Source organism: Jaculus jaculus, chromosome 8 (genome assembly GCF_020740685.1).
Source record: "Jaculus jaculus isolate mJacJac1 chromosome 8, mJacJac1.mat.Y.cur, whole genome shotgun sequence".
NCBI classification, from domain to species: Eukaryota; Metazoa; Chordata; class Mammalia; order Rodentia; family Dipodidae; genus Jaculus; species Jaculus jaculus.
The window spans coordinates 46,332,211-46,357,376 of NC_059109.1; the positions used below are offsets into that span (position 1 = coordinate 46,332,211).

The 25,166-nt window shown below is 40.7% G+C and overlaps 1 protein-coding gene across 3 annotated transcripts in view; it reads right to left on the bottom strand.

The window, feature by feature from the left end:
• Qser1 (glutamine and serine rich 1) overlaps positions 1-25,166 on the bottom strand; it is a 71,410-nt gene that overhangs the window by 38,578 nt on the left and 7,666 nt on the right. Inside the window, exons 2-4 of one of the 3 annotated variants that reach the window (XM_045155988.1) lie at positions 14,861-14,973; positions 13,924-14,085; positions 8,347-12,015 (exon numbers count right to left, since the gene is read on the bottom strand). In XM_045155988.1, coding sequence (XP_045011923.1) covers positions 8,347-12,015; positions 13,924-14,074 — 3,820 coding nt within the window. In that variant the 5' untranslated portion in view covers positions 14,075-14,085; positions 14,861-14,973. Of the gene's footprint in view, positions 1-8,346; positions 12,016-13,923; positions 14,086-14,860; positions 14,974-25,166 lie in introns of those variants that run through there. The other 2 variants (XM_004660834.2, XM_045155987.1) reach the window with 2 other exon arrangements.

Here is a 25,166-nt window from a genome sequence, read left to right on the forward strand (position 1 = left end):
AAATCTTTCCTGTTTTAAAATATTGGAAAATGTTTACAATGTTCTCCTTCACTGAGCTCTATTTTTGTATAGCTGTGTACTCATGTGAACATCATTAGTTCTAACTGCTTATAAATCTTGAGAATAAATCCAGATTAGTACACTTCTGTGATTTGAGAAGTGAGTATTTAAGAAGTCACCAAGATGTGATGATTTGAATCCTAAACCTGTGATATATTTGTGAAACCTTAAGGTTATAAAAATTATCAATACAAACTTTTAGCCATACAAAAAGCAGAATACAAATCTACCTAAAGTATATAATTCAACTTTAATAACATTTTGACATACTTTTTTTTAGCTGTTACTTTCACATTTACTAGGGCAATTAAATGCCAGACTCATCATTTGCCTCCAAAATATTCATGACACATGTATATTTTCTTACATAAATTCATGTAATTCACTACATTTAACAAAAAAATTAATAGATAAAATTTACAAGTATTTTGTACTCAGGGATTATTTATACACAGAACACTTACCAAACCACCAACAGAATTTTCATAAAGTTCTAAATGTAGACATATTCTTTGATTGAAATAAGGTTATAAATTAATTTTTGTTCTTTCTTTTTTTTTTTGAGGTAGAGTCTTACTCTAGTCCATGCTGACCTGGAATTCACTATGTAGTCTCAGGTTGACCTCGAACTCACAGTGATCCTCCTACTTCTGCCTCCTGAGTGCTAGGATTAAAGGCATATGCTACCATGCCCAGCTAATTTTCTTTATTTATTTGAGAGAGAAAGAAAGAGGTAGAGAGAGAGAATGAATGGGAGCACCAGGGCCTCTAGCCACTGCAAACCAACTCCAGACACATGTGCCACCTTGTACATCTGGCTTAGGTGAGTACTAGGGAATCAAACCTGGGTCCTTAGGCTTCAGAGGCAAGTGCCTTAACCAGTAAACCACCTCTCTAGCCCCAAGGTTATAAGTTAAAATTTCAAAATAATAAACTATTATTTGCTAGCTAAAGAACCCCTAGCTATTCTTCACACTCTTAGGTTTAAAAGGAAATTAAAACTAAAATGTCAAACCAGTTTGAATGCACAGATCTAAAAATTGGTGATGGGCCTGTGGAGATGGCTAAGTGGATTAAAGTTATTTTTTGTAAAGCCAGCTAGCCTGGATTCAATTTCCCAGTCACTCACATAAAGTCAGACAGGCACTCATTTGCAGCAGCAAGATACCCTGATATGCCCCTACACACACACACACACACACACACACACCTCTGAAATTAGTGGGATGTGGTCAGAATATGCTATAAAGGAAATGAAGAGAGGCAAGAGGACCTGATTTGTTTGTTTGTTTTTGAGGTAGGGTCTTACTCTAGTGCTGACCTGGAATTCACTATGTAATCTCAAACTCAGAGCAATCTTCCTACCTCTGCCTCCCAAGTGCTGGGATTAAAGATGTGTGTCACCATACCCAACAGGACCTGATTTTTATCCCTAGCAACCACATAAAAAGCTGAGCATGACCACTTATGTAGGTAACTCCACACTGGTGGGGGCAGGCTCATTTTAAATGAAAAGCAACTACCCCAGGTTCAGTGAGAGGCTCTGTATCAAGGAAACAAGGCAATGAAGGGTGACAGAGGAGGCACCAATATCTTCTTCTGGCCTCTGTACACATGTGCAAGGGACATTCATATCTGTACACACTGCAGACACATCACACAAACACAGAATACAACACTGGAGTACAGAGAAAATACAATAAAGTTCTAAGGTCAAGAACTCAGAAGGATAATACTAAACCAAAGGAAGATAAGGTAAAGAATTAAGACAAAAATATAAATTAAGAAAAAGTAGGTTAGGGCTAGAAAGATGGCTTAGACGTTAAGGAGCTTGTGGGCAAAGCCAAAGACCAAAGTTCAATTACTCAGTACCCATGTTAAGCCAGATGCACAAGGTGGCGCATGCATCTAGAGAATGTTTGTCCTGGCATGCCCATTCTTTCTCTCTCAAATAAAATCTTTTTAAAAAGTTTATTTATTTATTTATTAGCAGTTAAGGCACTTGCCTGTGAAGCCTGACACAGGTTTGATTCTCTAGAACCCAAATAAAGCCAGATGCACAAAGTGGCACATGCATCTGGAGTTTATTTGCAGTAGCAAGATCCCTGTGTACCCATTCTCTCTCTGTCTCTCAAATAAAATATTTTTTAAAAAATGGCCAAAATGCTAAGAATGCTTGCCCTGACACTTTGATTTTTTTTTTCTCAATAAAACTACTTTGCCTTATTTAAAAAAAATAAAATAAAATAAAAAGAACAAAATTTCAGTGACAGCCCTGGGAATGTAACTCATTTTGGTAGAGCACTTGCTTAACAAGCATGAAGGTTTGGAATCAACCAACAGCACTGCATAAACTCAGTACAGTGGCACACACAAATCTGTCATGCCAACACTTGGGAAGTGATGGAAGGAGAATCAGAAATTCAAGGTCATCTTAGGTTACACAGAGAGTTAGACTTCAACATAGCAAATTTGAGCCCAGCTTGGGCTACACGAGACCTTGTCACCCCGCCAAAAAAATTCAATGACATTCTTTTTTTTTTTTTTAATTTATTTGAGAGCGACAGACACAGAGAGAAAGACAGATAGAGGAAGAGAGAGAATGGGCGCGCCAGGGCTTCCAGCCTCTGCAAACGAACTCCAGATGCGTGTGCCCCCTTGTGCATCTGGCTAACGTGGGACCTGGGGAACCGAGCCTTGAACTGGGGTCCTTAGGCTTCACAGGCAAGCGCTTAACCGCTAAGCCATCTCTCCAGCCCTCAATGACATTCTTTATAGAATTTCTTAATCTTGGAATTCACAGAAAAAGCATAAAAGACCCTAACAGAATGGGCGTGCCAGGGCCTCCAGCGACTGCAAATGAACTCCAGACCTTGTGCCCCCTTGTGCATCTGACTAATGTGGGTCCAGGGGAAAACACCTTAATCACCAAACTATCCCTCCAGCCCTTCCTCTATTAATTTAAAGAGTCAAGAGAAATGTATGTACAAAGACTTCCATATAGTTTCAAGCCAGTACAAAAATAATAAACTTGGGCTGGAGGGATGGCTTAGCAGTTAAGCGCTTGCCTGTGAAGCCTAAGGACCCCAGTTCGAGGCTTGGTTCCCCAGGTCCCACGTTAGCCAGATGCACAAGGGGGCGCACGCGTCTGGAGTTCGTTTGCAGAGGCTGGAAGCCCTGGCGTGCCCATTCTCTCCCTCTTCCTCTATCTGTCTTTCTCTGTGTGTCTGTCGCTCTCAAATAAACAAATAAATAAAAATTAAACAAAAAAGATGAACAGTCATGCTACACATAACCACAACTAATAGTAAAATGCTAATATTCAGATAAAATTAGCATATAAGAAAATATACCAGAACTAGAGAGATAGGTCAGCAGTTAAGGAACATGCCTGTAAAACGTAACAACCGGGCTGGAGAGATGGCTTAGCGGTTAAGAGCTTGTCTGTGAAGCCTAAGAACCCCGGTTCGAGGCTCGGTTCCCCAGGTCCCACATTAGCCAGATGCACAAGGGGGCGCATGCATCTGGAGTTCGTTTGGAGAGGCTGGAAGCCCTGGCGCACCCATTCTCTCTCTCTCCCTCTATCTGCCTTTCTCTCTGTGTCTGTCGCTCTCAAATAAATAAATAAATAATTTAAAAAAAAAAAACATAACAACCCAGGTTCAGTTCCCTAGATTCCACATAAAGCTAGCTGCATGAAGTGGCACATGTATCTGGAGCACAACTGCAGTGGCTGGAGGCCCTGGAATGCCCATTCTGTCTCTTGTCTATCACTCTCTGCTTGAATATATATAGTTGTTGTTTATTTGTTTTTTGAGGTAGGGTCTCACACTAGCCCAGGCTGACCGGAATTCACTCTGTAGTCTCAGGGTGGCCTTGAACTCATTCACAGCAATTATCCTACTGCTGCCTCCCAAGTGCTATGATTAAAGGTGTGTGCCACCACACCTGGTCAATAAAAATATTTTTAAAAAAGAAAATATAAAAGCCAGGCATAGTGGTGCATGCATTTAATCTCAGCACTCGGGAGGCAGAGGTAGGAGGAAAGCCATGATTTCAAGGTCACCTTGACACTACATAGTGAATTCCAGGTCAGCGTAAGCTAGAGTGAGACCCTACCTTAAAAAGAGAGAGAGAGAGAGAGAGAGAGAGAGAGAGAGAGAGAGAGAGAGGGAGAGAAAATATACTAAAATATACTAAGGTTATACAACAGGGCCTCCAATGCAATGCATCATATTCAAAAATTATCTAGGCGGGGCTGGAGAGATGGCATAGCAGTTAAGGCGCTTGCCTGCGAACCCAGGTTTGACCTTCCAGATCCCAAGTAAGCCAGATGCACAAAGGAGAGGCAAGCACAAGGTCACACATGCCCATCATGTGGCTCAAGTGTCTGGAGCTCAATTTCAGTGACTGAGGCCCAATTCTCTATCTATCTCCCACCCTCTAAAATAAAAAGAAGCCTGGCAGCTTTAAAAAAAAAAATTATCTAGGCAGGGTGTAGTGGTGTACACTTTTAATCCTAGTACTTGGGAGGCAGAGGTAAGAAGATTGCCATGAGTTGGAAGCCACAGTGAGACTACACAGTGAATTATAGGTCAGCCTGGGCTAGAGTGAAACCCTACCTAGAAAAGACAACAAAAAAGACTATCAAAATGTTTCAGACCAGGGAAGTCTAGATAGCATGCTATGTAAATTATGTTGCCTATGGTAAAAAGCCAGTAAAAATTGAAGGCAAAGAGAAAATGGCAAAAATAAATACACAGCTTTCAGTAGTAACTCTTAATATCAATGGCCTCAATGCCCCAACAAAATGACGTAGGTTTGCAGACTGGGTTAAAAAGTTAAAATCCTTCAATTTCTTGCCTCCAAGAAACTCACCTTTCTACAAAGGATGTACACTATCTTAGGGTGAATGGTTGGAAAATGGTGTTTCAAGCAAATCGACAGAAAACAAGCAGGGGTCACTAAACTAAATATCTGTCATGGTAGACTTCAGACCATTAGTTAGGAAAGATAAGGAAGGCCACTTTATTTTTTTTTATATTTTTTTGTTCATTTTTTATTTATTTATTTGAGAGTGACAGACACAGGGAGAAAGACAGATAGAGGGAGAGAGAGAGAATGGGCGCGCCAGGGCTTCCAGCCACTGCAAACGAACTCCAGACGCGTGCGCCCCCTTGTGCATCTGGCTAACTTGGGACCTGGGGAACCGAGCCTCGAACCGGGGTCCTTAGGCTTCACAGGCAAGCGCTTAACTGCTAAGCCATCTCTCCAGCCCAGGAAGGCCACTTTATATTGATTAAAGGAACACTCCAAGAGGAGGACATTACAATACTAAGCATATATGCACCTGATATAGGGGCTCCCAATTTCATTAAACAAACACTATTAGAACTAAGGTCACAGATAACACCAAACAGTTGTAGTGGATGACTTCAACACCACACTTATCAATTGACAGGTCATCTGAGCAAAATAAACAGAGATGCATCTGGATTAAATGAGGTCATAGAACAAATAGACCTGACAGATAATATATAGGACATTTCATCCAAATGCTACAGAATACACATTCTTTTCAGCAGCACATGGAACGTTCTCTAAAATGGACCATATATTATGACACAAAGCAAATCTTAACAAATACAGGAAAATTGAAATAATTCCTTTCACTCTATCTGATCACAATGGGATCAAACTACAAATCAATAGCAAGAAAAGCAAAATCATGGAAACTAAACAATACACTACTAAATGATGAATGGGTCAGTGAAAAAAATCAAGAAGGAAATCAAAAAATTCATAGAGTCAAATGATAATGAGAATACAACATACCAAAACCTTTGGGACACAATGAAGGCAGTCCTAAGAGAGAAATTTATAGCTTTAAGAGCCTATATTAAGAAATTAGAAAGTTCACAAGTAAACATCTTAATGCTTCACCTTAAAGACTTGGAAAAAGAAAAACAAGGCAAACCAAAAATCAGTAGATGGGAAGAAATAATAAAGATTAGGGAATAAATTAATGAAATAAAAAACAAAACAAACAAAAAGATCCAAACAATCAATGAAACAAAGAGTTGGTTCTTTGAAAAGATAAACAAGATTGATAAACCCTTAGCAAATCTGATTAAAAGAAAGAGAGAAGAGACACAAATTAATAAAATTAGAGATGAAAAAGGCAACATCATAAAAGATACCAGAGAAACTCAAAAAGTCATAGGGATATACTATAAAAACATATACTGCACTAAACATGAAAATCTGAAATAGATGACTGCCTTGATTTATATGACCTACCTAAATTAAATCAAGATAAGATTAAATACGTAAATAGACCTATAACAAGTATGGAGATGCAAGTAGTTATCAAAACTCTCCCATCTAAAAAAAGTCCAGGCCCAGATGGCGAATTATCAGACCTTCAGTGAAGAACTAACACAATTGCTTCTCAAAGTTTTCCATAAAATAGAAAAAGAAGGAATCCTACCAAACTCCTTCTACGAAACCAGCATCACCCTGATACCAAAACTATGCAAAGATAGAACAAAAAGAGAAAATTACACACCAATCTCCCTACCATACATAGATGCAAAAATTCTCAAAAAGATATTGGCAAACAGAATACAGGAATATATCAAAAAGATCATTCACCCTGCCCAGGTAGGCTTTATCCCAAAGATGGAGGGATGGTTCAACATATGCAAATTGATAAATGTAATATAGTACATAACTGGATTAAAGGACAAACATCACATGATCATCTCATTAGACACAGAAAAAGCATTTAACAAAATCCAACATCCCTTCATGATAAAAGTCCTACAGAGACTGGGAATAGAAGGAACATATCTCAATATAATAAAGGCTATTTATGACAAGCCTACAGCCAACATGTCACTAAATGGGGAAAAACTGGAAGCTTTTCCACTAAAATCAGGAACAAGACAAGGGTGTCCACTGTCCCCACTTTTATTTAATATAGTGCTAGAATTCCTAGCCATAGCAATAAGGCAAGAGACAAACATACAGGGATAAAAATTGGAAAGGAAGAGATCAAGTTAACATTGTTTGTAGATATGATTCTATAGATAAAGGAGCCTAAAGACTCTACCAGCAAACTGTTAGAGCTGATAAATAGGTTTCTCCTATTTTTCCTCTAGCAGTTTCAGAGTTTCAGGTCTGATATTAAGGTCTTTGATCCATCTGGACTTAATTCTTGTGCATGGAGAGAGGTAAGGATCTATTTTCATCCCTCTACAGATACATATCCAGTCTATTATGGGGAAAACCTACAATAGGGGTGGTCATGAGCCCTAAGAGTGTAATGTCTGCTGCTGTCTGGCTAAATGCATATACTATGTTCACCAAACTGCCCAGTAAGCACTTCTCTTGATGTTCATACCCATATATTAATGCTACTCCACTTTTGGTTACAGAACCTTCTCTTTTCAAATGACAGTGACCTTGGGATGACTCAGAAGGTACCACAGTGCTGAGAATAAGTGAGAGAGGAGTGCTCATCTCTGAAGTATCTCTATCACACCTTCCAAGGCTCAGATGTCCATTGCAGAAGAGGTGGCAGAAGAATTTAAGAGCCAAAGGAAAGGTAGGACTCTTACAATGAGCTCCTTCTGACACAAAATAGTCTATTGATATCCATGACCTCACAGTGCCTGACACTACACAAGACCATCATAATAGGAGGAAAAGATGTTGACATCAAAATAAAAGAGAGACTGATTGAGAGGGGAAGGGGAAATGATGTAGAGTAGAGTTGCAAAGGGGAAAGTCAGGGGGAAGTAGGGAATTACCATGGGTTATTGTCTATAATTATGGAAGTTGTCAATAAAAATAATAAATTTTTAACCTCCCCCCAAAAAGGAAGATAGCCAGGTATGGTGGTGCATGCCTTTAATCCCAGCACTCGGGAGGCTGAGGTAAGAGGATCACTGTGAGTTCAAGGCCACCCTGAGTCTACATAGTGAATTCCAGGTCAGCCTGGGCTAGAGTGAAACCCTATCTAAAAAAAAATATAAAAGGAAAGCTCCACCTAAAATCCTACATGCAAGGGAAATGGGGAAAAGCAACCCCTATTACTTCCTGACCTTTGGGCTAAGATCAAGTGTAGCATCTGTTGTTACAAGTTCAAAAGTAAATTTCTAAGATATCTCCTTATCTATTTTGTCCAAAAAAACCCTCATCTTCAGACCTATATTAAACTGCTTAAAATGTGGCCTGTAGATAGAAAACAGTAGTCTTACTTGTGAGTGTTTAGTACTTTACCTGCTGCTTTTGTTTTATCTGATGCAGCATCCAGTGCTGTGACAGGAGCAGAAGTGCCTTTATACATGTCATGCCTGCACACTCCAGGATCTTCCTCATCAGAAGAAAATGCAGATAAATGTTCTGAATTTTTAAGTTCATTATCAACTTTTTCTGATGAACTGATAACTCCAGTTTCAGACAGCAATGGTGTAGGTGCTGTGGACGAAGTCTTTGCAAGTGGTGGGGGACAAGAAGTACGGGCAATCTGGGTGCCTGGTCGCCTCGTCCTGTTAGGCACTCGAACAGCAAGAGTAGAAAACTGTTGCTTGGGCCCAGATTTCAGAAAATCTAAAAAAGAAGCAATAAATCCTGTCTTAACTTCTGGCTGTTTTTCCTCGACTTCTTTGATCTTCTGCCTCATCTTTTCCTGGTGTTGATAGCCTTCATGGCAGCTTTCTGGAGGAGGAGTATATGGTACATATATGTCTGTTCCCCTTGGAGGCTGGCGTTTGCTTTGGGTAGGCCGTTTCAGCTGTTTCTGATTAGGCTCTTCCTCTTTCAGTTGCCCTTTTCCTTTAGCATTTTTCTTTGGAAGGTTAAAATGTATTAAATCTTGACTCTCTTCTTCAGCCATGACACTGGTGGCATCTCCAGGCTGGGCCATGGCCAGCAGGGCAAGTGTGCTCCTTGTGTGGTTCACTGCCATACTACTGTCATCACCCATTAAGGCAAACTCATTCTCTGATGTAGCGCTCTCTCCACTTATGCTCCTACTACTAGAAACAAACTCTTGGCTTCTGTTATTAGTTAATGTATTATCAATAGGAACTTCACTGTCTTCTTCAGATTCCTGACTGATGGCAGACTGTTTCCTGAAGGGGCCAGAACTTTGCTCCTGGACTTCATGATTTGGTCCACTTGCTGCTGAAGTTACTTTAGTTGGCTGTATGTTTTGACTAGGTGTCTCTATATGCTGCTGAGTCATTTGTGACTGAAGGGTAGGAACTGGTGAAAGGTTTACAGAAACCTGATTTCCATTTAAAGAAATATTTATATTCTGTGGCTTTTCTACTGTTGCTGTTATAGCATTAAAATCTGAATTCACATGTCTGGCATCTAATGACTGTTGAAAATGAGATTTAGAATCACTACCTTCTACAGCCTGCATGGCTTCGTTTGAAGCTGACTTAGAAAAATCAGAGGGTGTAACCCCACAAGCTGCTGCAGTAGCTGCTAAGATGTCATCTACATTTGATAAAATATTTCTTTCATCACTGAGAAGCATTGCTTCTGGAAAACACATTGATCCAAGAGAAACAAACTGACTCTTTGAATCAGCTTCACCGAAAGGGCTCTTTGTTGCCAGGTGCTGCTGTGCTGGCTTTGAAGACTCAGGAAGGTCTATTTTCATAATATCAGAACTCGGAGGATGGAGCTGCTGCTGCTGCTGCTGCTGAGAATGGTCACTGTTGTTCTGAATATGACTATCCATCTGAAGGAACGGATGCACTATTTGTTGAGGACTCTGAACACGCTGTACTTGTAAGGAGGCCTTTCCTTGTCCTAAGCCTGCCTGCAGCATTGACTGCTGCAAAATGTGCAAATCGCAGGCAGGGTCTAGAAGAATCTGTGTACTAGGTAGAGATGCCTGACGGCCATGCCCTAAAGCATGATTTGGAATTTGTATGAGAGAGGAGACATTCATTATTTGCTCATGCTGTTCCTGAACCTTATGTGTTAGAGAGTGTTGCTGGTTTAGGTCTTTAGTATTCAACCTTACTTGTGGAGTTTGCATTAAATTAGTTGCCTTCTTAAGATCAGGGGTTACAGCATTATTGGGCTGGCCAATTTGTTGGTTAAGTTGTGTCACTGAACCAACTATGTTTTCTTTTTTTGACCCTTGTAAAGCAACTCCAACAACCTGATCTTCAAGATGGGAATTATTTCTGATTACACTCTGAGAATATCTGTCCTCTGCCTTTGATGCCTTATAAATTGATTCTTGAGTATTCATTTCCCCATCAGATACCCTTTGGCTTGATGATTCAAGAGAAGCCTGTGGTTGTAGTGCCTGTAATTCCTGCATTGGAAAATCACCTTCTTGCTTTGAAGATGTGTACACATTTGAGTCATGCTTTCTTTCAGCATAAGGCTTTGAATCAGGGGAAGGTATATTACTCTGTAATGTTTGACAGTGAGTAGAGGATGCAAACGATGGTGACTGCACAGTAGGCAAAAACTTTTGGGATTGGGGAGGTGATGACCCTTGAGTCTGAGTATTTTGGGAAGAATGCATAGCAACATAATTTTGGTTTGGGCTAGAATCTGCTAAGTTCTGAGCCCGAGAGGCAGAAGAATAAGAAAGAGAAGGGGCTGTTAAGGTCAGAGACTGTCCAGATGCGTAGCTTTCTGAAGGGCTAACAACTGGCAAAACTTGTGACTGAGATGAGTAACTGACTTGTGTTTGGCTAACCGGTGCTAAACCCTGAGAATGACCAGATGAGTAACTTTGAGACTGACTAACTGATGATAGGTCTCTTGTTTGAGCAGGGTAATTCTCATTTGTAAGTGAAGACAATACTTCATGCTGGTTGGATGGATAACTAAGTGTTTGATTTTCAGAAGTTACAGGCTGAGATGACCCAGAAAAAGTCAATGTTTTATATAATGATGGCAATTTCTCAACCCTGCTGGACCTATAAACCTGTGAATGAACAATAGATGGAACATTATGTGGCTGTACTAACCCATAATTTTGGGACTGACTAACTGATAAAAGGCTTGGTAACTGTGCTGTGGAATAAATTTGTGCTTGACCTGATATTACGGAACTCTGGTTATGTAAAGGTTTAGAATAGCTTAGTGTTTGCACGGGAGGAATTATGCTTTGAGGTTTCAAGATGGTAGTTGATGTTAGTGGTTGCTTTGTAGAACAGCCGTCTACTTTTACAGTAGAAGGAGGATACCCTGATGATGGAATTCCAGATGAGTATGTCTGAGAAAGCTCCACTGAGACCTGAGGGGTCTTCTGTTGTAATCCTCCATTGCTCACCTGAGTAGAATCTCCAATTGTACTACAGGATAAAGATGACTGCTTGGATGTTTCCTGAAAATTACCTAAACTTGCATTTGACAGATAACTATGTAAGGAATGCTGTGAACCAGTCAATTGCGCCTGAATAGACTGGGTACCTGAAGGCCGCTGGTGGTGTTTAATAACACTACATTCTCGAAGAAGAGCTCTCTCAATGGAAGCAGTAGAACTAGTAAAAAGAGTTGAACCGTAGGCTTGAGGAGTCTGCTGTGCTCCCCCAAGTGCTGAAGGCAACAAACTAAATTGAGGTTGTAAGAGATGGGGTGCTGACTCTTGAGCTGAGCGATATGTTGAAGACTGAGGTGGTATGCTGTTACTTACTGCAGAACTGCCCAGGCGCTCAAATGCCAAAGCAGTTGGAACAGTTCCCTGGGAAGTCTTAATTTGTAGCAAAGGGTCGTGATGATTTAAAATTCCATTTGCTGTAGTGTTAAAAGTTGAATCCTGAAGCACCAAAGGCGAGGTGGTAGCAAAATTCCTATTGCTAAAGGTGGCAGGATGTTGATAAGCAGAGAGGGCAGGTGGTGGAAGTGTTCCAGTAGTTGGCAAAGGTCCAGTAACAAACAGTTCAGTTGCTCCTGAGGAATGCATGCCTATGAAAAGAGGTACAAAGATCTTTATGCAAATATACCAAAAGTATTTAAATAAATGTTTTCAAAGTAGTGATATGTGATTCTAAACCCATTAAAACGTCTATAGGCAGAAAAGCTTCAAAAAATTGGTCTTATATATAAATTTTTTAAAAAATATTTTTGAGGTATGGTTTCACTCTAGCCCAGGCTGACCTGGAATTCACTATGTAGTCTCAGGTTGTCTTTGAACTCATGGCAATCCTCCTACCTCTGCCTCTAGAGTGCTGGGATTAAAGGTGTGCACTACCACACCCAGCTAAATTTTTAATATTGCATTTCAAATTAGCTTACTTTTCTAAGGAAAAATCAAAGTTATGAAAGTATTAATAATTTATAATCACAGCAAGTGTACATATAATTAGACAAGGTCATATGAGAATTAAGAAATCAATAACAATGTACATAATCTCCAGCCATTAACCAAAATATTTAATGTAAAATATCAAAGCAAAATGAGAAACCAGTACTAAATTGCCTATATCAAACATGATAAATAAACCTAAAAATAACAACCAACACTGATTGCAAAGCTCTTTTCAACTAAAATACATTTGTTAAAAAAAAAAAATCAAGTTGGGTATGGTAGCACACACCTTTAATTCCAGCACTCAGGGGGCAGAGGTAGGAGGATAATAACTGTGAGTTCAAAGCCAGTCTGGGATTATAGAGTGAGATCTAGGTCAGTCTAGGCTAGTGTGAAAACTTACCTCAAAAAAAAAAAAAAAAAGACCTAAATAAATAAATAAAATTAAAACTTCAAGTACTGACTTCATATGAACTTTCCAATAACAAAAAATGGTTGAACAGAAATTAATATGGCAATATCAAGGAGAGACAACTGATATTTCAGGTTAGCATTCAAGGCATATATAGCGAAAGTAAAAATGTATATAACTTTGTGATCCAAAAGTTACATACCTACAAAGTATTCCATAGAAATAAGCAGAAACCAAAATATTTGTACAAAAGGTTCATTATTATTTATAAAGATAACAAATAACAAAAATGACCATCAACACTGCAGCAATCAAGTAATTATGCCCTGCCTACAGTTAGCAAGCGGCCTGAAGTTCTGTGACAGGCAAACTGCTAACACCTCTCTAAAAGAGTGGGATTCACCATTATAAACACTTTAAAATTTTTTTAAACATTTTTTTTTAAGGTGAGGTTTCACTCTAGTCCAGGCTGACCCGGAATCCACTATGTAGTCTCAGGGTGGCCTCAAACTAATGGCGATCCTCCTACCTCTGCCTCCCAAGTGCTGGGATTAAAGGTGTGTGCCACCACACATGACAAAAACATTTTTCATTTGTATGTGTATGTGTTTATATGGGCATGCCAAGGCATCTTACCACTGCAAATGAATCCATATTGGCAGGCTTTGACAGCAAGCACTTTTAACTGCGGAGCCATTTCTCCATGTCTAAATTTTTTCTAATTAGGATATTTTTAAAGTTTTTAAAATTTATGTTGCAAGTAGAGAAAGAGTGAGACACACACAGAATGGGTACACCCTGGTCTCTAGCCACTGCAAATGGACTCTAGATGCATGCACCACCTTGTCTATCTGACTTCATGTGGGTACTGGGGGAATCGAACCTGGGCATAAAGACTTTGCAAGCAGTGCTTTTAACTGTTGAGCCATTTCCCCAGCCCTCCTCTAATCAGTGGGTTATTTTTTGGGGGGGGGGGTGGATGGTCTCAAGGTAGTGTTTCACTCTAGACCAGGCTGATCTAGAATTCACTATGGGGTCTCAGAATGGTCTCAAACTCATGGTGACCCTCCTCCCAAGTGCTGGGATTGAAGGTGTATGCCACCATGCCCAACTTCTTTAATCAGTGCTAAAATTTCTGGGAACACAGAATCACCTGTCTGCCAGGATGGAGCCCTGAACTGTGCTGCAAGAATAGTTCCTGAAGAGGCAGTCTGAGCAGCTCGGGACTCCACAGAGGACAGGAAGTTCACCACGGAAGTGTCTTTAGTGTTGGTGCTAGCACTGATCACACCATTGTCAAACATTCCCGAAACACCTACAGTGGAAGAGAACATATGTCTCAAAGTAAAAATAGTCATATAAAATTTAATTTCTGATCCTGTTAAGAAAAGAAATTTCTGAAAATTAGGCCAAAAGTTCAATAACCCTCAACTGCTTCATTTTGAAATAGCAGATAAATACTAAGTTCACCAATTATATTTAAATCTCCAAAGAAACAAACAAGATGATTTCAAGTAATTAATTACATAGATACTCCGTTAGTAAAAAACAAAGCTTTTAAAATATTATTTATTTGCCTGCATGCATTGTGTGTATGAGTGCACCAGGGCCTCTTGCTGCTACAAACAAATGGTAGGTGCTTGTGCCACTTTTTGTCTGACTTTACATGGGTGGTTTGGGAACTGAACCTGGGCTAGCAGGCTTTGTAAGCAATCACTTCCAACCACTGAGCCATCTTCCCAGTCCCCAAAACCAAAGTTTTTAATATCATTTTCAGTGGTATAGACATGTTCTACATATTACATTTACAAAAAATGTAAAAGTATACTTTTATGGGGTAGAGGGATGGCTCAGAGGTTAAAGGTGCTTGTTTGCAAAGCCTGATGGTCTGGGTTTGATTCCCCAGTACCAACATAAAGCCAGATGCTCAAAACAGCACATGCATCTGGAATTTACACTGGCAGGAGACCCTGGCATGCCCAAATTCACTGTCTGCCTCTTTCTCCATGTCTCAAATAATATATATATTTTTTCATGCTGCTAATTCAATGTACCAAGAATCACAGTATACTTAAGAAAGCAACCATTACCAGTTGGTTGAGCAGTGGTAGCATATGCAGGAAGCTGATGAGAGGCTACAAACGCCTGTCTCTGAAGGATGTCTGGTTCAGACTGTGAAGGATGTTCTTCTTCATAGCCTAAACTAGAGGATCCAAAATAAAATAAAATCAGTAACCAAAACCACACAGCTGAAACTACACAATCAAAAAATCTAGAGGAGCTGAGCATAGTGGTACACATCTATAATCCCAGCTCTTGGGAAGCAGAGGTAGGAGGATTGCCATGAGTTCAAGGCCACCCTGAGACTACACAGTGAATTCCATGTCAGCCTGAGTTAGAGTGAGATCCTATCTCAGAAAACCAAAACAAACACCTAGAATGATTAGTAAGGCCCTGAGTTTGTTCCCCGCACACACACAAAAGAAAGTTTACTGAAGTATGATTTGCATATAGTAGAGTACACCCATTTTAAGAACCAGCTCACTGAGTTTCAATAAACTAATATACTAGTCTGAAAAAAAGTCAGTGTACATTAACCACTATATACATAATGTCATCAAAACAAAAGATGTTTTTAAATTTTTTTAAAATATTGATTGAATGATTTATATGAGGAGGGCAGGAGGGGAGAGAATGAATGAGAGAATGGGTGTGCCAGGGCTTCTAGCCACTGTAAATAAACTCCAGAAGCATGTGCCACCTTGTACATCTGGATTTACATGCATGTTAACTGCTGAGACATCTCTTCAGCCCCCAAAAGGTGATTTAATTTGCACATACTCATTGTACCAAATGATATTTGCACTACCACATTTACAAACACGTTTATCATGTACTTTGATCATAGCCTCCCATCTTTGTCCTCCTTACCATCCCCTAGTAGTCACCTTCCTCTTTGAAAACAGTCTCACACTTGATTTCATGTCTTCTGCTGTTCTGCAGTTATATTTCTTAATCTGGTGTGTGTTCATTATACAGTGGGTTTTGCAATATTTTCATACATATAAACCACATACTTAAACCATGTTCTCTTTATCAATTCATCCACTGATAAATATTTAGACTGAGTCCATCATTTGACTAGTGTGGCTACTGCCAAGCTTAACATGGATGTAAAATCTTTCACTGTCTGCTGACACTGGTTCCTTTGGTTATATGCCCAGGGAGTTATATAGGTGGATCATATATGTAGCCTTATGAAGAGTAATATGATGATTTTTATGAAGAATCATGATGCTGATTTCCATAGTATCTGGACAATTTACATTATCATTCACAGTAACTAAGAATCCCTTATCCTCCTCAACAGCATCTTTTGTTTTCATGAGAACAGCTAAGAAAGCCAATCTGCCTGAGGTAGGAAGTAATTCTCAGTGGAGTTTTGTTTGTGAGTTTTTCTTTCTTTCAAGGCAGGGTTTTTACTGTAGTCTAGGCTGATAACTCACTCTGTAGCTCCAGGCTGGTCTTAAACTCCTACCTCAGCCTCCCCAGTGCTGAGATTCAAAGTGTGCTACCATGCACAGCTCAATGTAGTTTTGTTTTGTTTTTCAGGTAGGGCCTCACTCTGGCCCAGACTAACCTGGAGTTCACTATGTCTTCTCAAGGTGGCCTTGAACTCAAGGTGATTCTCCTACCTCTGCCTCCCATGCGCCACCATGCCAGCTATAGTTTTGATTTGCATTTCCCTGGTGCCTAAGGAGATTGAATTTTTTTTATTATTATTTTTGGTCATTTGTATTTTTCTGAACTGTCCAGTTCACAGGCCATTTATTTGTTGGGTTACTTTTTAATAAGTGATATTAATTTTTTTGGCTTTTTACATATTCTGGATACTTATCCACTACCAGATAAATAGCTTAGCAAAGCTTTCTCCCTTTCTTCAGATGTCACTATCATAATTGTTTTCTTTGCTTTGCAGAAGCACGTTACTTACTTGTATACACTCTCACTGGTCAAACCTTCCTATTATTTCCAGAGATACAGAGATCTATTCAGAAAGTCTTTACCCAAGCCTATACCTTAAAAAGTGTTTTCCCCTAGTGATTTCAAAGTTTCTGATCTTACATTAATGCTTTTGTTTTTTTCTTTGAGACAGAGAGGGGGAAGAGATAGAGAATGGGCATGCCAGGGTCTCTCTATCTGCTGCAAACATACTCCAGACATGTGCACTACCTTGTGCATCTGGCTTATACAGAACCTAGAGAATTGAACCCCAGTCCACAGACAAGTACCTTAACTACTAAGCCATCTCTCTAGCCCAAGGTCTCTAAAATTTTTATATTTATTAAACTCCAGACGCATGTACCACCTTGTTAATCTGGCTTACAAATGGGTACTGTGGAATTGAATCTGGGTTGATAGGTGTGGTGGTTTGATCCATAAACTTAGGTGTTCTGAATGCTAGGTTCCCAGCTGATGGATATTTGGGAATTAATGCCTCCTGGAGGGAGTGTATTGTTGGGGGCAGGCTTAAGGGCTTTATAGCCAGTTTCCCCATGCCAGTGTTTGGCACACCCTCCTGTTGCTGTGGTCCATCTTATGTTGGCCAGAGGGTGATGTCCACCCTCTGCTCATACCATCGTTTTCCCCTGCCATCGTGAAGCTTCCCCTCGAGCCTGTAAGCCAAAATAAACCTCTTTTTCCCCAGAAGCTACTCTTGGTTGGGTGATTTCTACCAGCAATGCGAACCGGACTGCAACAGTAAAGTGGTACCGAGGAGTGGGATTGCTGCTAGACACCTGACTGTGTGGCTTTGGCCTTTTGGAGCTGATTTTCAAGAGGACTGTGGGAGGATTTGAAACCTTGGCCTAAGAGATGCTTTGCAGTGCTGTAAGTAAAGCTTGATGGTCAATCCTGGTCAGAGCTGAAAGACCTGAAGGCAGTAAGAACTATGGATTGTGAGGTTTGGCTTATGAGGGTGAGAAAAGGCTTTGCCTGGACTGGGCTAGCAGTTTGTGTGAGAAGCTTGCTCTTGTGCCCATGTCCTGAGAAGTTGTGCAGGGTTGCTTTGTGTAGAAATGAACTGGTGTGAGCACAGGGATGTGGCACAGAAAGAAAAATCTTTGGGTGAACTATTGCCCGTTCAGCTGCAACTGAGAGATTACAACCTTTGAGACTGGGCTAGCTGACCTGTGCTGGGGCAACAAAAAGAATGTCGACTCTTTTGAAAGGGCCTGAGTGCTCAAGGAGTGTCCTGTTCTTCAAAGTCTTCTTTATTCCCCCCTGGATTAACAAATTGGCACCCTACCTGGTATCGTGGAGTATAAGAAATGCTGGAAAGAGGGTCATTGAGTTTGCAACACGGTCTTGTGTTTTGGAAATGGCCATGGGCAGTGTGAAGCAGGTTTGCTTTTTGCCTGCATAGAGACCCCATGGGGCCATGAGGATGAACCGTGGCTTGCAGCGGAGACCCAGTGGAGATGCCGGGACCATGAGATGGCTGCCAAGGAGCTGCCGGCCCCGATGAAGTTTCCCAGGACTGTGAGTAGCCTAGCTGGAGGGGCAGAATTGGAATGCCAGAGACTTGTTGCTGGTTAGAATTATCGGACTTGGAGATTTGTCACTGGCTAGAGTTGCTGGACTTGAAGCTACAGAGTTTGATGTTTGCCCTGGTTGTTTTAAATCTTGCATTGGTTGAATGTTTCTTTGCTATGCCCAATGCCATCTTTTGCAGTGTGAATATTAATCTGTGCCAGTATGGGTTTTTTGAGGTTATATTTTGGTATTATGGCTCAGTTAAAAGATCTTGAACTAGGGGGATGTATGATCATCATTGAGATTGATAAAAACTATGGGGACTTTTAAAATGAGATGAATGCATTGTATTTTACATCATGTATGGATATCAGTTTATGGGGGCCAGGGGCGGAATGTGGTGGTTTGATTCAGGTGCCCCCATAAACTTAGGTGTTCTGAATGCTAGGTTCCCAGCTGATGGATATTTGGGAATTAATGCCTCCTGGAGGGAGTGTATTGTTGGGGGCAGGCTTAAGGGCTTTATAGCCAGTTTCCCCATGCCAGTGTTTGGCACACCCTCCTGTTGCTGTGGTCCATCTTATGTTGGCCAGAGGGTGATGTCCACCCTCTGCTCATGCCATCGTTTTCCCCTGCCATCGTGAAGCTTCCCCTCGAGCCTGTAAGCCAAAATAAACCTCTTTTTCCCAGAAGCTACTCTTGGTTGGGTGATTTCTACTAGCAATGCGAACCGGACTGTAACAATAGGCTTCACAGGCAAGTGCTTTACCCACTAAACCATTTCTCCACCCTCATATTGAGGTCTTTTGAATTGACTTTTGTATAAGGTAAGAGGTAGGGACCTACTTTCATTCGTTTACATGTAGTTACCAAGTTTTCCTGGCACCATTTGTTGAAAAGAATGTCTTTTCTCCAATGAAGGTTTTGGCATCTTTATCAAAACAGCAGACAGGGGAGGCAGAGATGGGTGGATCACCATGAGCTCAAGGATATCCTGTGACTACAAAGTGAATTCCAGGTCAGCCTGGACTACAGTGAAACCCTGCCTTGAAAAACAAACAAACAAACAAACAAACAAACAAACAACAAAGACAGTTCAGATGTTAGAGAAAAGGATAAATTCTGGTTTGTCTATTTTCTTCCACTGGTCTGTGTGCCTGTTTTGGTTATTATGGCTCTAATAGCATACTTTTTAAAATCACCTATGGTGATACCATCAGCATTGATCTGGCTATTTGGGATCTTTTGTGCTTCCATGTAAATTTTAGGATTTCTGTGTAGAATGTCATTAGAATTTTTCATTTTGTTTTGTTTTTAAGGTAGGGTCTTGCTCTAGACCAGGGTGACCTGAAATTCACACTGTAGTCCCAGGCTATCCTCAAACTCATAGCAATGCTCATACCTCAAGTGCTGGGATTTAAGGCATGCACCACCACCCCCAGCTAAGAGTTTAGATGGTTTACTAAGTTAGTAATATTTGCTTCTTGCCTCATTCAAGAGTGCTTGGAAGTGTAGCTCAGGGGTAGAGCACATGCTTACCATGTGTAAGGCACTGGGTTCAATCACAGCATAACTTTTTGTAAGACCTAAGCCCAGAGATAGAAGTTTTTTTAAAGAATTTTTAACTTAATTTTTTTTTTTAGGGTAGAGTCTCACTCTGGCCCAAACTGACCTGGAATTCACTATGTAGTCTCAGGGTGGCCTCAAATTCATGGTAATCCTCCTACCTCTGCCTCCTGTGTACTTGGATTAAAGGAGTGTACCACCATGCCCGGCTAAAGTGTTTTTGTTTGAGAGAGAGAGAGAGGCAGATAGAGAGAATGGGTATACCAGGGCTTTCAGCCACTTGCAAACAAACTCCAGATGCATGTGCCACCTTGTGCATCTGGCTTACGTAGGTACTGGGAAATTGAACCTGGGTCCTTCGGCATTGCAGGCAAACACTTTTGCTGCTAAGCCATCTCTCCATTCTCTTCCCATACATACATAAGTGAGTATGAATGCTGAACACCATTCCATTCTCTTCCCATACATACATAAGTGAGTATGAATGCTGAGCACAAAAAGGGACAGAATTTTGCAATGGAAGTTATCAGTTGCTATCACAAGTAAAAAAATAAAAACCAGTGCCAGGTGTGGTGGCACACACCTTTAATCCCAGCACTCAGGAGGCAGAGGTAGGAGGATCGCTGTGAGTTCGAGGCCACCCTGAGACTACAGAGTGAATTCCAGGTCAGCCAGGGCCAAAGTGAGACCCTACCTCGAAAAACCAATAATAATGATGAAAACTAAAAACCAAACATGCAGCCCTGTGGGAGGCAGAAATCATCAACAGTGGGATAAAAGCAGTGGACATTACAAGCCTTAAGATTGATCAATCAGGCCAAATGTGCCAACTGGTACCACAGTGGCATGTTTGTTAATTAGAGAACTAACTGCTCTCTAATTGGACTTAAGGCTTGTACCATGGGAGGGAATACATGCCTAGTACTGAAAACCTAGTCAAAAGTCTATGGTGAGGGAAGGTCACGAGTCCATGAGTCCTAGGGAGTAAGAACTGCTATTGTCTGGCTAAATGCACATATTATGCCCACCAAACTGCCTTGTAAGCACTTTTGATTTTTTTGGTTTTCAAGGTAGGGTCTCACTCTAGTTCAGGCTGACCTGGAATTCACTATGTAGTCTCAGGGTGGCCTTGAACTCATGGTGATTTTCCTACCTCAGCCTCCCAAGTGCTGGAACTAAAGGCATGCACCACCATGCCGGGCCAATTTTCTTAATGTGTATACCCATATATTAATGCTAATCTTGCCTCTGGTTAGAGAACCTTCTCTTTTCAGAGGGCAGTGACCACTGGGATGACTCACAAGGCACCATGGTGCTAAGAAGTGACAGTGGAGTATTCAGCGCTGAAATATCTCTATCACACCTTCCAAAGCTCAGGGTCCATTGTGCAAGAGGTGATGGAAAGAATGTAAGAGCCAAAGGAAGGTCTGGATTGCATCCAATGCAACCTTTCAGACACAAAATGCCTAATATCCATGGCCTCACAGTGCCTGGTACTACCTACACAAGATCTTCATAATAGGAGGAAAAGAGGATGACATCAAAATATAAGAGAATAGCCAGGTGTGGTGGTGCACGCCTTTAATCCCAGCACTTGGGAGGCAGAGGTAGGAGTCATTGAGAGTTTGAGGGCACTCTGAGACTATACAGCAAATTCCAGGTCAGCCAGGGCCAGAGTGAGACCCTACCTAAAAATAAATAAATAAATAAATAAATATAAAATAAATAAGAAAGAGAGGCTGAAGAGATGGGTTAGTGGTTTAAGTGCTTGCCTGCAATGCCAGAGGACCCAGGTTTGATTCCCCAGGACCCACGTAAGTCAGATGCACAAGGCGGTGCATGCGTCTGGAGTTTGGGTGCAGCAGTTGAAGACTCTGGAACACCCATTCTCTCTATAATATCTGCCTCTTTCTCTCTCAAATAATAAAGTAAGTATTTTTTAAAAAAGGAAAAAATAGGGCTGGAGGGATGGCTTAGCAGTTAAGGCACTTGCCTGCAAAGCCAAATGATCCATGTTCAATTCCCCAGTACCCACATAAGCCGGTGGCACATACTACTACTGGAGGTCTCTCTCTCTCTCTCTCTCTCTCTCTCTCTCTCTGTATGCCTCTTTCTCTCAAATAAAATAAATAAAAGTGAGAGTAGCATTAAAAAAAGAAAGATAAAAGAGATTGAGAGGGGCAGGGGATATGATGCGGGGAATTTGTGAAGGGGAAAGTGGGAGTAGGAAGGGAGTATATCATGGTTTATTTCCTATAATTACGGAAGCTGTCAATAAAAAGTTAAAAATAAATAAAACCAACTGAAAAGATTATTACTCAATTACCACTCTTTCAGTATGAACAGTCTTTTCCCAAAGATTTAATCTATTTTAACAAAGAAAAATAGATTTTAAAGCAAATGAGAATGCTGAGATAAAAATGTCATCTCAAATGGTAACACACTGTTTAAATATGCTATCTTTTGGTTTGTATACAGATATTAAAAACATATAAACATACTCCTTGGGTAGCTACCCATGTTGTCTATAATGTTTCAGATATAAAACACATTCCTAGTTTAAAAATCTATTACTAAAGTCCCATGAAATATGTTAAATCCCAGATAAACAAGTAAGAACTTGTACATAAGCTGTAATGGATGAATGATTTTAGCCTAAGAAGTTGTATTACTTTTCTTTCTTTGTGTTAAGGAATCTAGGCACTGGACACTAGAATGCAATAAAAACAGAATCCTCTCTAAGCTTGGAATGTATCAACTTTCCATAATTGAACAAAACAAAAATCCTGTATTGCAATTTAGGAGACCCAAGCCTCAGTCCTGATTCTACAAGACCCTGAGTAAAGCATATGATCTCACACTCACTTTCCTATTTACAAACCCACTAAGGTGCTATATAGCTCTAGTATGCTGAATTCAGATCAACACTTTACCTCATTTACAAGTCTTCAGAATAAAATATGTACAGAAATTAACACTGAGTTAATTTTTTATTTGGAAATCTAGCATGCCTCTCATACTTTTATATTTCTAGGCCAAGTATTTTATAAAACTTTATTTATCTAATCATAATTTGAGACTTAAAAGTCCCATAACACAAAGAATTAGTTATTGGGCTGGAGAGATGGCTTGGCGGTTAAGCGCTTGCCTGTGAAGCCTAAGGACCCCGGTTCGAGGCTCGGTTCCCCAGGACCCACGTTAGCCAGATGCACAAGGGGGCGCACGCGTCTGGAGTTAGTTTGCAGAGGCTGGAAGCCCTGGCGTGCCCATTCTCTCTCTCTCTCTCTATCTGTCTTTCTCTCTGTGTCTGTCGCTCTCAAATAAATAAATAAAAAATTTAAAAAAAAAGAATTAGTTATTGTGAATTTGAAAACCTAAATTCTTTGAAACAAATGTGTAACTGCTACTACAAGCTCAGGCTCTAAATAGACTGAAGACTTCACCCCAATTCTGTACAGATTCTGTGACTCAAGGCTCACCACTTGAGGCCTCGGTTTCCTCAAATGCAAAATGTGGGCAACAATATCTACCTTCATCACCAGGTTGAGAGGAGACTGATGACAACACAGACAGCACTTCACACAGCACTACATTTGGCACACACTCAATGCTCAAGTCATGTTATCATGATTGCACTTATAAAAAAAACCCAGATGGCATACAACTACAATTCCAGCCCTTGGGAGGCTAAAGCAGGAAGATCCCCCTGAGTTCCAAGTCAGCCTAGGCTAAAGCAAGATATCCTGCTACAAAAAAATAAATAAATAACAAACAGCAGCAACAACAAAAAACCCTAATCTGACAATCTGAGAGAGCAATGACAAGCACAAATACATTTCAAGAAAGTATTATGGCCAGACTTTATGGCATAGGCCTGTAATCCCAGATACTATCCAGGCTTATGCAGAATTTGCAAATTCATTCAAGACCAGACTAGACAATTTACTAAAACCCTATCTCAAAAAGTTTTTTTTTTTTTTTTTTTTAAGGGGAGACTAATCCCAGCACTCAAGAGGCAGAGGTAGGAGGATCACTGTGAGTTCGAGGCCACCATAAGACTACATAGTTAATTCCAGGTCAGCCTGGGCCAGAGTGAGATCCTACCTCAAAAAAACAAAAAAAAGGAGGGAGGTCCCCGATGTCACCAAAACATTACAGGCCATTGCCAAGGCCCTTGGTTTTCCCCCAGGAATAGATGGTAAGACCCTATTGCTGAAGACTGCACATACTTGGGCTGTAAACCCACTGAGAAATCCTGCTGGAACTGAGCTGATTAACTTCCTCCATTTAGACCAGCTGACAGAAAGCTGGAAAAAGCCATTCTGCATGCAGTTCAATGGGAGAGAGAGAAATCATCAATGAAGATACTCAACAGTGGACAATGCAAGCCTTCTATTTGGCCAGCCAGGCCAATTGAGCCAATGGGTGCAGTAGTGGCACATCTGTCATGGTGGAAACCAACTGCCCTCTAATTGGACTGGAGGCCCGCTCCATGGGAGGGAATACATCCCTGATACTGAAAGCCTGCAACACAGAGAAGCCATGAGCCATAGGGGTGTAACATCTGCTGTTGTCTGGCTAAATGTATATATTATGCTCACCAAACTGCTCAGTAAGCACTTCTCTTAATGTTCATCCCCATATATTAATGCTACTCTCACTTTTGGCAGATAACCTTCTCTTTTCAGGTGGCAGTGACCTTGGATCAGAAGGCATGGTATGGTGCTGAGAAGAAATGACAGAGGAGTGCTCAGCACTGCAATCTCTCTATCACACCTTCCAAGGCTCAGGGTCCATTGTGGAAGAGGTGGCGGAAAGAATGTAAGAGCCAAAGAAAGGGTAGAACTCCTTACAATGTGCTCCTCCAGACACAAAATGGCCTGGATATCCATGACCTCACAGCACCTGACACTACCTACACAAGACCATCATAAGAGGAGGAAAAGATCATGACATCAAAATAAAAGAGAGACTGATTGAGATGGGGAGGGGATATGATGGAGTGGAGTTTCAATGGGGAAAGTGGGGGGAGGAAGCACCTTACCATGGGATATTGTTTACAATCATGGAAGTTGTTAATAAAAAATTAATTAATTAAAAAAAAAAAACCCAGAGAGGCCACGAATGGTGGCCCACACTTTTAATCCTAGCACTCAGGAGACAGAGGTAGGAGGACTGCCATGATTCAGCCTGGGGTAGAGTGGCAACCTTACCTCAAAACAACAAGAACAACAATAAAAGAAAAGCAGGTAGGGCTGGAGAGATGACATAGAGATTAAGGCATGTTTGCCTGCA